Source organism: Gopherus flavomarginatus, chromosome 1 (genome assembly GCF_025201925.1).
Source record: "Gopherus flavomarginatus isolate rGopFla2 chromosome 1, rGopFla2.mat.asm, whole genome shotgun sequence".
NCBI classification, from domain to species: Eukaryota; Metazoa; Chordata; order Testudines; family Testudinidae; genus Gopherus; species Gopherus flavomarginatus.
Genome location: NC_066617.1, coordinates 377,369,966 through 377,386,443, shown reverse-complemented (window position 1 = coordinate 377,386,443; position 16,478 = coordinate 377,369,966). Strand labels below are relative to the sequence as shown.

Below are 16,478 nucleotides of genomic sequence, written 5' to 3'. Positions count from 1 at the left end.
ATTCTATGATTCTGTATGAGTCAGCGATGTGCCCTTGTTGTCAAGAAGGCTAACGACACATTGGGCTGCGCTAGTAAGAGCACTGCCAGAAGATCAAGGGAAGCCTTTATTCTATAATGAGATAACAGGCTCTGTGGATATGGGGAAATCGATGGATGTGATTTATCTTGACTTTGGTAATTAATCCAACCCACACACTGAAGAAGGTAATTGTGGATCTTACCTTATCAAATATTTCAGTAATGGAATCCCACTGTGGAAAGGCTATTCAATCATACTAAAGGGCTTGAGGAATTGGATAAATCTTCATGATATTCCCAGACCCCATATGGATTGAAAGGAAAGGGATATTTTAGGAACAGATGGTGTTGGGGTAGGAGTTCTTTATATATAAATAAGGAAGTGGCTGAAAATAAAATGAAAGCTATGGATCAACACCTAAAGGATTTAGCAGTGCTCCTGAAGGTATCCTAAGATCAGCTAATTTCCATACAGAATGGGGTGGCACAGGTTCTAGGGGAATGGGAACAATCCTAAGAGAAGGATCACCTCCACCTCTTGCAGGCTGTTGGTGTCCTACAGAGCAATGTTCTCTTGTCCCTGGCTTGCATGCAAATGCAGATGTGGATTATTGATATGATTCTGGATGGTATGAGACTGCCAGTTCCAGTTCAAACGGTGCTCCAAGGGCTGGCTCTTGTTCAAATGGCTAACTTAAGAGTGCTGCCAGAGAAGCAACAAGAAGTCATTTTTTTCTAAAGATGAGGGGACCAATTTCAATGAATGGCTCTAAGGTGTCCATGACAGGCCAAAACAGCCGGCAAAGTTGCTCTCACTAGAACTAAAGTTGCAGCCCAAAGTAGGAAAATGAAAATTCCAGTGGTGCTCTCATCAAACCTGGTAACCATGTACCTATTTCACAACCATAGATGCCAGAGATATAATAAAAAAAACAGGACAAGTGTGAGTCAAATCCTCGCACTGTGGTCACCCACAACAATCCTAAACTGCTGGTTTACACTATCCCTACTGGACCTGGGAGAGTTGTACATAGGGATCAGTTAAATATTGGACTATTAGTCTGATCAGGGCTAATAGAAGGGATAGAGCAGCGTGTCCCAAGGAAACAAACCAATGGGGCAAACCCAAACCCTGTTGAAAATGGACAGATCCCTCAAATGGTCCTGGTGTTACCCAGGGACAGGGGAATAGAAAAATTGGGCAAGAAACCACCAGTTTTAAGAAGATCCCAGAGAACTACCAGGGGTGTACTGCCTGGTAAACCTAGAGATGATTATGTTATTTGTTCTAAGTGGTGTTGTAATGAATACTGTGATGTATAGTAGAAAGAAGTGGACATTGGTTGTTAAATGTTCAATTATTGATTGTTAATGGCTTTTTTATATAACGTGATGCTGGTTAATCTTGTTAACATGGGGCCTAGATGTGCTGGTTGTAATATAATGGCTGTGGCAGAATATTAGCAAGGGAGAATGTCAGGGGACTGTTGGCCCTTCACTAAAACTTCTTGAGCATTTTTGATTGGCCCTTTCTCAGTACCTAAATGAATGGTCGATGGGAAACCAGGTCCCTGAGAGTGACAGGCCCCAGGGGCAATGGGGAGAGGCCAGCGCTCCCAGTCAGCCTGACTGACAGCACAGGAAGGCCAAGGGGGACGTCAGGGTGGTCCCATCCTCCGTGTGAGCTGGGGATGCCAGGGCCAGAGCGGGGCCATGCTAAGGAGAGCTGGGGAACCGCCATGCCAGGCAGAGCTGGCACGGTCACAGAAGCATCCCAGGAGCAGGCCCATGCTGGGAGCAGCCACAGCAGCCAGAGAAACAGTCGAGAGATCCAGGAGCGGCGCTAGGGTTTTTGGCACCATAGGCGGGGGTCCTTCCGCGGCTCCCGGTCTTAGGGGCACTTTGGCAGCGGATCCCGGAGTGAGTGAAGAACCCACCGCAGAATTACCGCCGAAGACCCGGAGCACGGAAGGACCCCCTGCCGCCGAATTGCCGTCGAGGGTGTCGAAATGCCCCCCCCCCCCCCCAAATCCTAGCGCCCTAGGCGACTGCCTAAGATGTCTAAATGGAAGCACCAACCCTGCAGAGATCTGAGTTGGAAGCAGAGGTGTGGGCGCCCTAACCAGAGGGGCCAGAGAAGCGCCCCACGGAGCAGGGAGTAGAGTATCAGCACTGCTGGGGCTGGAGCATTGTGGAGTCAGGTGTGGAGAGCAGCTTGGGAGAATGAGGGGGACCCTGGGCAGAAGGTCAAATGTAGGGAGGCCAGACTTGGAGGGGGAATCATTAACCCACCAAGGGTGGGAGGGAGATGACGCTGGGAAGAAGGGTCCTTGCACCCAGAGCCTGAGGGCATGTGGCCACCACCAGATCAAATGTCCAACTTGCGGCATCCCTGCAGCACAGCCAGGGACTGGGCAGAAGGCCGCGGAGGTGTGAGGGAGAGACTGTGCATTGCCCTGACATTCCAGAGACAGCTGTCTGTGGTGTCGCTGTGCCCACAGAGCGGGGGTGACGTGTTTTCCTCTAACCTTTCCCATTTTTTTCTTATTTTTTAAATTGGTTGCTGTTTAATAACTTGTATTTGCTTGAACTATATGCTGTGACGGAAGAGAGCACCCTGAACTGGGGACACCCTAGCCCCTGTCCTAAGTGACTATAACAAGATTGTAGATCAAGCCCTCTGCCACCCAGGAGAGTGGACAGGGAGCCCTCGAGGTCAGGCAGGAGTGAGATAAAGGGTAAGCAAGAAGGATCGAGTCCTCATATCCTTTCATTAGTGAATTCTGCCAGGTTTGTGAATAAGCCTGGAAGAGTCCCGACAAGAGCGGGACTGTTCTCCCACTCACATCTTCAGGAATTCTTGAAAGGACTCTCCTTACTTTTCTCTTCTAAAGTGAAACTTTTCCCCTTGGAATGTTTTGCTCTGCTGCGCTACACAAGGCCCTTCACCTTTCTGCAAAAGGATAATAACCGGCTCTCTCTGCCTGCCTGAGGCTCTGTCTACACTACACACCTTACAGTGGGACAGCTGTACCATTGCACCTGCGCTGCTCTCACGTGTAGCCACTCTATGCCCATGGGACCAAGCTCTCCTGCCAGCAGAATTAAACTACTCCCAGCTTGTGGCTCCTGCTGACATAGCGCTCTCCAGACCAGCCCTTTTCTTGGGCAGGGGGTGTTTTTTCATACTCCGACAGACAAAAGTTTTACCAAGAAAAGTGCTAGTGTAGACAAAGCCTGAGTTGCATGATAGTAAGATGTCCACAAGCCCTGCAATGTTTAAGAAGAATGAAAATATCTGCTGGTCTCCTTTCTCACCAAACCCAGCTGCTTGCATAGATTTATCTCAAAACTGCCTGAATGTCTTCCCGGAGTCTGCTGCATTACCCGAGAATTTCAACGCCTTTTGGGCTTTCAGTTGTTCCATATGCAGGATAGCTCCTTCCTTCCTTCACCAAAGCCCTGTTATCTCTGGCCTCTGGTAACCCCTGGTACTAGAGGGAGATCTTGGGAATTCATAAGAAGGAAAAACAGTCTAGACTCTAACTAGGGAGGCTTGATTAGATATAAATCAGAGTTACAAAAGCTAATGGAGAGCCCTGCGCTCCCAGCTATGTGTTCAGTGGCAGCCACCATTCAATGGCCCATTCTTGCTAGCCCCAATCTAGTTGCCCCAACCAGGTGCTCTGCTCTTGAAGGCACAGGACATTCTCCTGAGTTTGCCAAGGACCCAGCAACAGGCGCACTGAACTATATAGGGGCCTCAGGAGGCTTCCCCAGTACAAACAATAATCATAAATAATAAACACAATAATCCAGCCAAATCAAGGCCTGCCCCCATCCCTTTGCCTTGAGCTACAGACAAATGTCATACTGTCTGGGAAAGTCTGATTCAGCCTGAAACATTAGATTTCAATTCCACCTTGGAGACACTGGGAGGAAACAAACAGAGATGAAGAGAAGAAATCCAATACAAACACAAATCCGGTCTCCATCCTGCCTACAGGGCTCCCCTTATTCCACAGCATCTTTAGGGTAAGGGAGACAGGCCCCTGGCTGCCCTCTATCCCTCAGTCTACACAGACAAGGTCAGCTCCCAGACTGCTGGACTGGCAGCATAGTATGGGGAGGAGGTGAGCAGCCCTCAGTGGTGAAAGAAAAGGTGAAGGGCTGTTTAGAAAAGCTGGACATGCACAAGTCCATGGGGCCGGATACAGTGCATCTGAGGGTACTGAGGGAGTTGGCTGATGTCACTGCAGAGCCATTGGCTATTATTGTTCAAAACTTGTGGTGATTGGGGGAGGTCTTGGACAACTGGAAAAAGGCAAACATAGTGCCCATCTTTGAAAAAGAAAAGGAGGAGAATCCAAGGAACTACAGACTAGTCAGTCTCACCTCTGTCCCCAGAAAAATCATAAAACAGCTCCTCAAGGAATTCATTTAGAAGCACTTGGAGGAGAGGAAGGTGATCAGGAAAAGTAAACATGGATTCACCAAGGGCAAATCATGTCTGACCAACCCGATTGCCTTCTATGTCTAGTTGGCAGCCACCATTCAGCACTGGTGAGGCCACATCTGGGGTATTGCATCTAGTTTTGGTCCCCCCACTACAGAAGGGAGATGTACAAATTGGAGAGAGTCCAGCAGAGGGCAACATACATGATTAGGGGGCTGGGGCATATGACTTATGAGACGAGGCTGAGGGAGTTGGGCTTATTTAGTCTGCAAAAGAGAAGAGTGAGAGGGGCAGGGGGATTTGATAGCAGCCTTCAACTACCTGAAGGGGGGATCCGTGGTAGCAGATGATAGAACAAGGAGCAATGGTCTCAAGTTGCAGTGGGGGAGGTCTAGACTGGATATTAGGAAACACTATTTCACTAGGAGGGTGGTGAAGCACTGGAATGGGTTACCTAGGGAGGTGGTGGAATCTCCATCCTTAGAAGTTTTTAAGGCCCGGCTTGACAAAGCCCTGGCTGGGATGATTTAGTTGTGCTTGGTCCTGCTTTGAGCAGGAAATTGGACTAGATACCTCTTGAGTTCTCTTCCAGCCCTGATCTTCCATGATTTTATCCACAGGAACATTCTGCTGGTGTTACTTTTAATAAGTCTGTTCCCCCAAAGTGACCCCAGTGACTGTGATGTGATGCCAGATTTCTGAATGGGAGTGAAAGTGAAGTCCTGGAGTTCACACTTCCCAGGAGTGGGGAGCTGACAAGCTCTGGCTATACCTGCAAGGCTCAGATTCCCCCTGAGAGGATGGTGAAGGCTCAGGCTCCCTCTGCCAGCCTGCTACAGTGTGAGTCCATTTCGCTCTTGGTGTGACAGAGAGGCCATGGTTGTGGCAGGGAAGTTAGGTCTCCTGGGTTCTGTCTGTCATCTTGCCACTCATTCTCTCTGTGACCTTCACCAAGTCACATCTCCAGTGCCTCAGATTCATTACCTGTACAATGGGGATATGTTGGTAGTGACTTTCCTTTGCTAGTTGTTTTCAGGATCCTTCAATGAAAGATGCTGCACAGTACGATGATAGTTACTGATGAGAATTACTGATCTGTGATCCCTTAGCAACAGCCCCGTCGGTTTGCAGAAAGTGTTCCTGTCTCCCTTCAGACATCTGTCTCCAGAGCTGTCTATCTATTATCTACTCAGCCATCCTGGACATATACAGTGTATCTAACCTATGGAGACATAGGCATTATCCTTCGTTTTCTTAGTAATCAACCATGATTTTAAATATACACAAATACACAGAGCAGCCAATTCCTCTCTGACTCAGCACAGAGCCCATGAGTTCTCATCTCCCTTTGGGAAGGTTCCTTAATTACTGTTTATTCCTAAAGCTGGACAAAAAACACAGAAGCACAGGCAAGCTTGTATCCAGCCTGTTTACATTCAGATGCCACATCTCTGCTAGAGGCTGAGCTAACCCCTCTGGGATTGCATAGAGCTGTATTATAAACGATGCACGCACCTGTGTTGCTCTCGGCCTCAGATATTGATGCAGATGCTGTGGTGAGAGAGGTGTGGGACACGGCTACCTGAAGGGGGTTCCCAGGGAAGACACTTCCATCTCACAATTCACAGATACCCATCTCCTGCTGAGGAGCTCACCTGGTCAACAAACCCAGTGCAGAGTGGGACTGATTTGATAGAGAGTAAGTCTGCAGAACTTTCCACTCTCCGCAGCTTTAAATATCCCAGGGCTCTTGCCACAGGTGACAAGTTGGCTCCAGAATCATTGGTCAAAATGTCCCTCTTGTCTGGGTCCCCGTGGCTGATGGCCTCTAGCCCCAATGTGCTGCATTTCAGTGGCACAGGGGATCCTTCATGATGAAAGATGTCAGTAGATAGACAATACAAAATCAAATTTTGAGGTCCTGGCTCGTACGTTACTCAGGCCCCATTAGGCAAAATTCCCCTTGGAGCCAGCTGTGAGTTAATGCACAGACTCTCACCTCCTCCTCTTCCATCATAGGGCTCTTACTGTTAATTTGGGGGGGCTGTTCCCTGAATTGTATCTGCTGTAAGGCATGTAGGTACTATTCCTCACTGCCAAGACCTCTTCTTCCCTAGCTTCATTAGAGAAATTTCAGTCCAAATGGTTAAAGTTTGGCACACTGAAAATGAGGTCTTATAATTGAAGGTGTCAGACGACCTTAACTAAGATGGATGCCACCAGCACAACTTACAATGGCCAATCCATTTGTAAATCCCATTCAGCTAAGCTCGTTGCTCCAATAATGCCTGTGGCAAGGAGTTCCACAGGCCAAATATATATTATGGAAAAAAATATTTTGTCAATATTATATGTGCAGACTTTCAATGTAACTGAACGTTCCCTTGTTCATGTGTTATGAGACAGAGTAAATATAAATGTTTGATCTACTTTTTTATTGATAGAGTCATAGAGTTTAAGGCCAGAAGGGACATTTAGATCATCCAGTCTGACCTCCTGTATAATACAGACCATTAAATTTCACCGTTACCCCTGTATAAGCCCAGATTTATGTTTGACTAAGAACTGGTCTACATGAGGATGTTAAATCACAGAACCATAAAAGCATAGCGTAATCTAACCTAGTCCCCTGCTGAGATGCAGGATTTGTCGTTTGTAAGCCATCCAACACAGCTGGTTATCCAGCCTCCTTTGGACACCTTGCAGTGAAGGCGCTTCCACAACCTCCCTAGTTATGTGTTCCATATTCCTCCTGTTCTTACAGTTAGGAAGTTTTCCTGAGATTTTTTCTAAATCTGCTCTGCTGTAGTTTCAAGCTATTGCCTGTTGTCCTGCCCTCTGTGACCAAAGAGAACATTTTTTCTTCATCTTTTTTATGGCAGCCTCTCAAGTATCTGAAGACCACTGTCATGTCCCCATAAGACTCCTCTTTTCCATGCTAAGCATACCCAGTTCCTTCAGTGTTTGCCCTTATGGCTTGCATTCCATCCCCTTGATCAACCTTGTCACTCACCTCTGGATCCTTTCCAGTTTCTCTACAAGCTTCCTATACGTCGGTGAATAGAACTGAACATCGTACTCCAGCTCAGGCCTAACCAACACCGAGTAGAGCAGTACTATCACCTCCTGTGACTTGCAAGCTCTGCCTCTGCTAGTGCAAAAGAAAATTGCATTACCTTTTTGTGCAACAGAAAAAAATCCGTCAGAGATGTATCTGTATCAACCTAAACCTGCGTTAGCATGAGGTCAATGGAGGAATACTTCCATCGACCTATCTACCACCTCTCAAGAGGTGGATGAACTAGGCTGATGGGAAAACCCTGGCCGTCACTACGAGTACTTTTTTCAGAGTAGCAGCCATGTTAGTCTGTATCCGTAGGAAGAACAGGAGTACTTGTGGCACCTTAGAGACGAACAGATTTATTTGAGCATAAGCTTTCATGAGCTAAAACCCATTTCATCGGATGCATGTAGTGGAAAATACAGAAGGAAGATATATATATATATATATATATATATATATATATATATATATATATATATATATATACACACACAGGGAACATGAACCAATGGGTGTTACCATACACACTATAAGGAGAGTGATCAGTTAAGGTGAGCTATTATCAGCAGGAGAGAAAAAGAACTGTTTGTAGTGGTGATGAAAATGGCCCATTTCCAGCAATTGACAAGGAGATGTGAGGAACCGTAGGGGGTTCTGTTTACACAGAAATGCTATGGCAGTGTATCATAAACCTAGTCCCAGATTTGGACCTTAGCATCCAAAATATGGAGGTTAGCATGAAAACCTCCAAGCTTAGTTACCAGCTTGGACCTGGTATTGCTGCCACCACCCAAAAAATTAGAGTGTTTTGGGGCACTCTGGTCCCCCCCAAAAATCTTCCCTGGGGACCCCAAGACCCAAATTCCTTGAGTCTCACAACAAAGGGAAATAAACCTTTTCCCTTCCCCCCTCCAGGTGTTCCTGGAGAGACACACAGAAGCAAGCTCCGTGAATCTAAACAGAGGGATTCCACCCTCCCCGTTCCCAGCCTTGGAAAACAGAAGTACCGAGAGCTAATCTCTCTCTCCTCCCTCACCCAGAGGGAATGCAAAGTCAGGCTAGTAAATCTAACACACACAGATTTCCCCCTGACTTCTTCCTCCCACCAATTCCCTTGTGAGCACAGACTCAATTCCCTGGAGTTCCCCACTAAAGAAAAACTCCAACAGGTCTTAAAAAGAAAGCTTTATGTAAAAAGAAAGAAAAATACATAAAAATGGTCTCTTTGTATCAATGTGACAAATACAGGGTCAATGGCTTAAAAGAAATATGAATAAACAGCCTTATTCAAAAAGAATACAATTCAAAACACTCCAGCAACTATACCCAGGTAAATACAAAAGAAAACAATAGAAACCTTACTGCCTTACTATATTTGTACTTACAACTTGGAAACAGAAGATTAGAAAGCAGGAAACAGAAATCCTCTCATAGCCGAGAGAGAGACAGAGAAAGACCCAAAAACAAAGGACTCACACACAACCTTCCCTCCACCCAGTCCTGAAAAAGTCTGGTTTCCTGATTGGTCCTCTGGTCAGTTGTTTCAGATTACTTCTTTCTAGGTGAAAGAGACGTTAACCCTTAGCTATCTGTTTATGACACAGTGCCACTGTAGCGTTTTAAGTGTAGACGAGCCCTCAAGCAGATCTTCCAGGAAAGCATCCACTCTGGGTCTGCAGACATGGGGAACTGTAGAATCCACCACTTCCTATCGCAGTTTGTTCCAAAGGTTAATCACCATCAGTGCTAAACATTTGGCCTTTTTTTCCAGCTGGAATTTGTCTGGTTTCAGCTTCCAGCCATTGGACCTTGCTCTGCCTTTCTTCTCTAGATTACAAAGCCAATTAGTCCCCATGAAAGTCTCCGTTTGATCATATTTTTCATAAGTGGATGAAGCTCTTTAAATAACTCCCACTCTGTGAGACATTTTCTCCAGTCTCCAATCATTTCTGTGGCTCTTTTCTCAATCCTCTCCAAGTTTTCAACCTTCTTTTTGAAATGTGGACCCCAGAATTGGATGCAGTCATTTTAACCAATGCCACATGCAGAGGTAAAGTCCTTCCCCTGCTTTCCAACTCACCCCACCCTCTGCATGCATCCAAGGATTGCATCAGCCCTTTTGGCCACAGCATCGCGATGGGAGCTCACGATGAGCTGGGTGTCCACAATGATTCCTGAATCCTTTTCAGGGTCCCTGTACTCCATAATACAGTGCCCTAGTCTGTCGATCAGGCCTGCATTCTCTGTTCCAAGAGGATAACTTTGCATTTGAGTGTATTAAAACATTTTTTTCCTCATGGGCCCAGCCGACCAAACACTCCACATCAATCAGTATGCCTGCCCTGGCCTTCTCATTGTAAACACTCTGTCAGTCTTTGGATCATCTGCAGATTTTATCTGCAGTGATTTTCCATTTCCTTCCACGTCATTGATGAAAACTTTGAATAGCATTAGGCCTAGAATTTATCTCTGCAGAACCCCACTAAAAACAACCCTATTCACTGACAATAGCCTATTGACAACTGCTTTCTGAGATCTCTCAATTAGCCAGCTTTTAGTTCCTTTTATGTGTGCACTGCTGATATTGAAGTGTTCATATTTTAATCTGAATAGTTTCCCCTACTAAATCAAATGTCTCAGAGAAATCAAATGTTATTGCATCTGTGCTGTTCCCTTGATCAGCCAAACATGAAATCTCGTAAAAGGATGAAATCAGCTGTATTTGACAAGACCTGTTTCCATAAACCATGTTTCTAACTTGAATGAATTATATTCCTAGACTATTTTTTTAACTACTCCAATACCAGCTTTTCCATTACTTCCTAACCTTCTCAAATATTTTTTTAAATGTTCCTTTCATATTTTAATTATTTACATTTAATACAGAAGTGTCCTGTATTTGCCTTTTTTTCTTGTTTTTGTTTTGGCTCTTCTGCTCTTTGATTGCATAATGGCTTCAATGAGATTTGTGAATGATGGGTCAGTTTGTAACTCTAAGGTTCTACTGTAGATGTGGTGCATGTAGTGTATCATATTAACATTATGTATCCATCCAGGCATTTGTCCTGCGACCATCATCCTAGACCCTGGGCACATAAAGAAAGTCAAGAGGACATACAGTACATGCAGGAATTTCTCCCCTGCTACATGTCAGATTCCAACACAACCAACTTCATAAACCCCTCCACCTTCATCCTGCTGGGCATTCCTGACCTGCAGATGGCCCAAGTCTGGATCTCCATACCCTTCTGCACCATGTATGCCATAGCCATCTTGGGGAACTTCATCATCCTGTTCATTGTGAAGAGGGAGACGAGCCTCCACGAGCCCATGTACTATTCCCTCTGCATGCTGGCCATCACCGACCTGGTCCTGTCCACTTCCACTCTACCCAAAATGCTGAGCATCTTCTGGTTCAATTCTAGGGAGATCAATTTCAGTGCCTGCCTCACCCAGATGTACTTCATTCACTGCTTCTCAGTGATGGAGTCTGGGATTTTCGTGGCCATGGCTTGGGATCGCTACGTGGCCATCTGTGATCCCCTGAGACATTCCATTATCCTGACAAACCCCATGGTGGCCAAGATCAGCCTGGCTGTGGTGTTGCGCGGTAGCATGCTCGTACTGCCCTATCCCTTTCTGGTGAGGCAGTGGCCATATTGCAGAACCAACATCATCCCTCACACCTACTGTGAGCACATAGCCGTGGTGAAGCTGGCCTGCACAAACATCCGCATTAGTAGTTACTACGGCCTCTTTTTGGCATTTTTGGTGACCGGTCTGGATGTATTTTTTATCGCTGTGTCCTATATCCAGATCCTCAGGGCCATCTTCAGCCTCCCCACAAAGGATGCCCGGCTGAAGACTTTTGGGACCTGCAGCTCCCACCTCTGTGTCATCTTAATCTTTTACATTCCATCTCTCTTCTCCTTCCTCATGCACCGGTTTGGGCACAATTTGGCCCTGCATTTACACATTCTCATTACCAATGTGTACCTCCTGGTGCCCCCCATGCTAAATCCCATCATCTATGGGGTGAGGACCAAACAGATCTGGAACAGGCTGCTCCAACTCTTTACTCATACAGGGACCTAAAGATTTTTCTCCTTGTGCTTTGACTCTCAGACTGAGGTCCACTGGCTGGTGACATGGTGCCAGACCCTCTTTCTGAATCAGTTACTGGACAGTCAAAGAGACATTAAATCCTTTCCTGACCATACTGTGCTTTGTCAGCATGATAAACTGGGGAATTTGTCTTGTACAGCTCATATGGTTTCCACTTTACAAGTGCTAGTAAATGAAATATTGAGACTTTGCTTCCTACCCTGTTTCTTCCACCAAGGCCTCCCCTCTGCCCCATCTCCTTCCCCAATTCCCCTCCATCTGAGCAGCCTAGTCCATCAAGGCCGAGGGACTCACCCCTTCATTTTCTCCTCTCTTCCCCTCCCTCATCACTCTCTAGATTGTCTCCACCTCCCTCCCTGCCCAGACTGTGCTCCCTCTGCTCTGGGTCTGAGACATGCGCTTCTGCAGCTCAGGATGATCAGGGGTGACATGAATTAATAACCCAAAGCCTCCCCCACACTGCAGCAACTGGACACCACAAGATCCCCTTTTTGACCATACTTTCTGGTTCAAAACTGGGTAGCTGACAACCCTAAGTGGCACTCAGAAGCAGAAGCCAAAACCCTGACTGTCTGGGTAAAACCCAGATGGGTGGAAACTATGTTAGCTCATGTCTGATTGAGTTAACCCTCTGTATCCTTATGTCTTTGGGCTTTTCCTGTGCTCTTCACTCATGTAGCTTATGCAAAGGGGCAGGATGCTGAGATGGAGACATCTGTCTATAAATCGGTTGGTCATCAAAGACTATCAGCACTTAATAAGATATCGCCCAGACAGAAGAAAGAAGTAACTGTATTCTAGATAAAAGCCAGTTTTCTCCAACGTCTCTGCAGGGGGTGGACGTGGAAGGAATGGCACCTCCCCTGAAGAGTGAACAGAGAGGGGAGGGTTTGGTCCAGCCCTTTATAAACAGAGAGATTGGATGAACCAGAAGAAGCTGGGGTAGGAGAGAAGGACAAGGGCAGAGGAGGGGACTCTGGTTGCAGGGCTCTGGCTGCAGCACAGAGACAGACTCCAGCTGGAGGAGGAGCCAGGAGTTCCAGGAGGTGACCCCTGGGAACCCCAGAATGGGTCTGACTAAATCTCAAAGAATGCTCCAGGGTGGTGAAGAGACAGAGGCAGGGAATGGCATGTAGGTGTTGTATTCTGTTTAACTGGATCGGGGTATCTCTTGTGGAATTGTTTTAGCAGCCCTCTTTGGAAGGCCTGGGTCTGTTTGCTTTAACGATCCTGTGCCCTGAAACAGTGAAACTGGAAACAGAGTGCACCCAAGGGGGAGCTTTGGGCAGGGGGTGCTGAAGCAATTGGAGAGTCTGGGGGAGCTGCCTAGTCTCAGGGCCTTGGCGAGCAGATCTCAGTTCCCAGAGAGAGGCGCTAGAATGGAAGCTGCATCCCAAAAGTGGGCCTAGAAGCCCAGAGCCAGAGGCAAGGCCTGGACAGTGCTTGGACTCCAAATCACATGGAGCCATTGTGGGGGCCCAAACACTGCCATTGGGCGGGTGTCGAGCTGTGGGAGCTTGTGCAAGGCTGTGACAGAAAACCTGGAGCTGCTGCTCGGATGCTAGGGGACTATGCATGGAAGTGGAGAAGGCCTGGGCGATCCCAAACCTCATGGGAGATGTCCACAAGATGTTCTCTTCACCCAAATGTGGCCCATTTTCCTCTGCCCTCGGTGCTCTGATTCCTGGACTGATCCAGCCAGGTTGTCCTGTAGGAAATGTTCCCTGAACCAGGCAGTGACAGTTTGGGTTCAGGGAGGTGGTTTGTCTCTCCCTTGGAAACTCTCTCTCTTCCCACGCATTTTGGTCCATCTCTCACTTTCCTTTGTAACTCACCCCCACCACCACAAACACAGACACCTCCTTCTCTCTGACACTTCGAATGTGCCTTCTGTGACACGCTACACCTCGGGGATTCCCCTGTAAACCCCATATTTTTCATTTACATACAATTGTGATCTTGCATATAAAGCATGCCATGTAAGGTATCAGGTGAAAGGTTGTGACCTAGTAAAAGTCACTGTTCTATCTAAACATCTATATCATTAGTGCATATGAAATTATACGATTGTGATGTATGGTTGTCAGTAAAACATGCTGTAAATTGGGGAATTGGCCAGATATTAGCTCCCCAGAGGCAACAGCAAGGAAAATAATGAATGCTATAAAACAGAACACAATGGCCACATTCTTGGCCTTTCTCCTTCTCCCACCTACGCTGCAAGCAACAATGACACTCTGAAGACTGAAGACTCCAACAGAGGAAACTGGCCCAGGTTTCAAGGGAGAAACCTGTGTATATCCAGTGGGGTGAGAAAAACTGGTTAATCTAGATGTTGTCCAGTATAATAGGGTTGAGAGTTTAGACTGCTTGCCTATATTTTCTTTTCTCTCAATAATCACTTTTGTCATAAATAAACTTGTTTTCTGTTTATCTTTGCCCGTGAGTTTGTCTGAAGTGTTTGGTAAATCTGCTCAGGTTTATAGAGGCTGGTGTATTATCACTTTCTATTCATGAACCAGCTCATATATACACCTTAGACATTAGGTATATTCTTAAGGTACCAGGCTTCTTGTTTAGTACTTGTAGCATGTCCAGGCCTGGATGTTTTTGGAGGTGAGCTGTAACCACAATAGGTCCCAGGTGGTCCAGTCCGGGGGCAAGCCAAGTGTCTGGTTTCTTTGCCCATTCACTGCTGCCTTCTGAAGGGAGTTGCACATACTGGCCAGATTTGAAAGAGCTACCTTGTGTAACATATACCAAGGGCAGATCCCAGGAAGCTGCATCAGGTATGTTTGACAGGAGGATTAATGTTGGGAGTCACATTTCATAGAATCATAGATTATTAGGGTTGGCAAGGAAAGATTATTAGGTTTGCCTCAGGAGATCATCTAGTCCACCCCCTTGCTCAAAGCAGGACCAATCACCAAATGGCCCCCTCAAGGACTTAACTCACAACCCCGGGTTTAGCAGGCCAATGCTCAAACCACTGAGCTATCCCTCCCCTCAATTTTTATTATTATTATTATTTTATTTGTTACATACAATGATACAATATAAACAAAATGAATTAATTTATGCATTTTAATTCTGGTTTTATGAACCCATGTTGGAATTTCTTGCACTTTCACAGAGGTATTTGTATGGGCAATACCATGACCTAATTTTTCTCCCGTACGTCCGCCCAAGAGGGGGTCTCTGGAGGGTCCAGGACTTAAGAGGTGCACTTCTACGAGGAACCAGTATGCTTTGCTGAAGTAAAGAGTGAATAATGTCACCTACCGCATCCAAGGCCTCAGATTTGAGGGAGATTGCTTGGTAAGTGGAGGAAATTGACTGGTAACCTGGATGGGTGGGCAAAGATGAGCAGGCATCAAACTGAAAGACAGCTTATTTTCTGCCCAAACAGAGGGGAGCTTGGAACATAATTCTTGAAAAGGGTTAGACGTATCCCAAGTAAGAGCCACAGATTTGGCAGTTGCAACAGAAGAGAGGGATGTATCATTGCGGAGGGGGTTGGTATGAGTACACATAAGTTTATGAGTAACTGGACTCTGAGCGAGGTTAAGAATTGCTGCAAGGTCGCAGAGGACGTCCATGCCCAGAATAATCCCCCTGCATTTGGAGCTACATAAAAAAAGACTGAGTCCAGAAGAATAGATTTGATTTTACAAGAACAGGGGAGCTTTTATAAGCTGTGAGCTGTGCGCCTCCTACCCTTGAAATAGTAATATACTGTTTAGTAGTGGGGAGGGGGAGGTCAGTAATGGAAACAGACGCTTACCAGTCCAGGAGAATTGTGCATGGCCTGCCCCTTATCCATGCCTGTAAGTGTGGCCTCAAGGGATTTATATCTGCATCAGCAGCACTGACAGGCAAGGGGGAGCACTGGGACATAACGGGTCATGCGATTTAAGAGCCTGGCCATTTCCACTTTACTCAGGTGTGAGGAATGGTTGTCAGTCAGTTGAGACACTGATTGGGGCTGTTGTTGGTTACCCAGGGTTATTTGGCTTGGACACTCGGCTGCCCAGTGTCTGGTCTTTCCTCACACAAAACATTGGGAGATGACGGGGGGCAGTGAGGACAGGACCAGGACCAGGTTGAAAAGTCAGTGAAGTATTGCAGGGATTCAACTGGTCATGATTCTGTCCTGACCTGGCTTTAGGGTTTTGCGCCTGCAGTTTTTTGAGTATGTTGCCAGATGCTACCGGTGTGGTGCTCTGCTCTATTCAATGTTGAGATCAGTCAGCTGCATGCGTGTGCTCCCTCTGTGTGCTGTCCCAGCTCTGCGCAGAGAATTGACCCAACAGACCCTGAGAGAACCCCCAATGACCACAGGCTCTTGTAAGGTACGAAGGCACCCGGCCAGGTTTATTTTTGAAGAGAACACAGTCTCCAGCTCCCCGAATCAGAGATCCAAGGTACTGCTAAGGTGCTGCTAGCTAGTACATCTGTGCTCCCTGGCAATGGACCGCTCAGTCAATGGCAGGACTTTCCATTGCCCCTAGACCAGAAAAGACACCACTCAACGGTGAATTCTTACACACAGGTACAAATCAATCCCGATGTATTGGGATGCAACCGCTCTACGTAGCAAGATGCCGCCTCTCACCTCGTACATTTTGGTTCAAACAAAACAGCTCTATCCATCATATTACCTTGGCCTGTCATTGGGATGGGTCACCCTGTTCCTTGTTATCCGTGTGGAGTGTACGAGTATACGATGTTCTGATCTCTGGTGGACCAGTACCTGATAGATATGTCTGTTTGCAGCATCAGCCTATCCTTGCCAGCTTCTGTGAGCAGGGCC

The 16,478-nt window shown here is 46.6% G+C and overlaps 1 protein-coding gene across 1 annotated transcript; it reads left to right on the top strand.

The window, feature by feature from the left end:
• Positions 1-10,663: 10,663 nt before the first annotated feature.
• LOC127046341 (olfactory receptor 52R1-like) lies at positions 10,664-11,647 on the top strand. Its single transcript, XM_050943269.1, has one exon. The coding sequence runs from the start codon at positions 10,664-10,666 to the stop codon at positions 11,633-11,635; it is 972 nt and encodes a 323-aa protein (XP_050799226.1). The 3' UTR covers positions 11,636-11,647.
• Positions 11,648-16,478: the final 4,831 nt, after the last annotated feature.

Excerpts from the sequence above, each read along its gene's own strand:
- LOC127046341 (XM_050943269.1), top strand. The coding sequence starts at position 10,664 with ATGCAGGAATTTCTCCCCTGCTACATGTCAGATTCCAACACAACCAAC.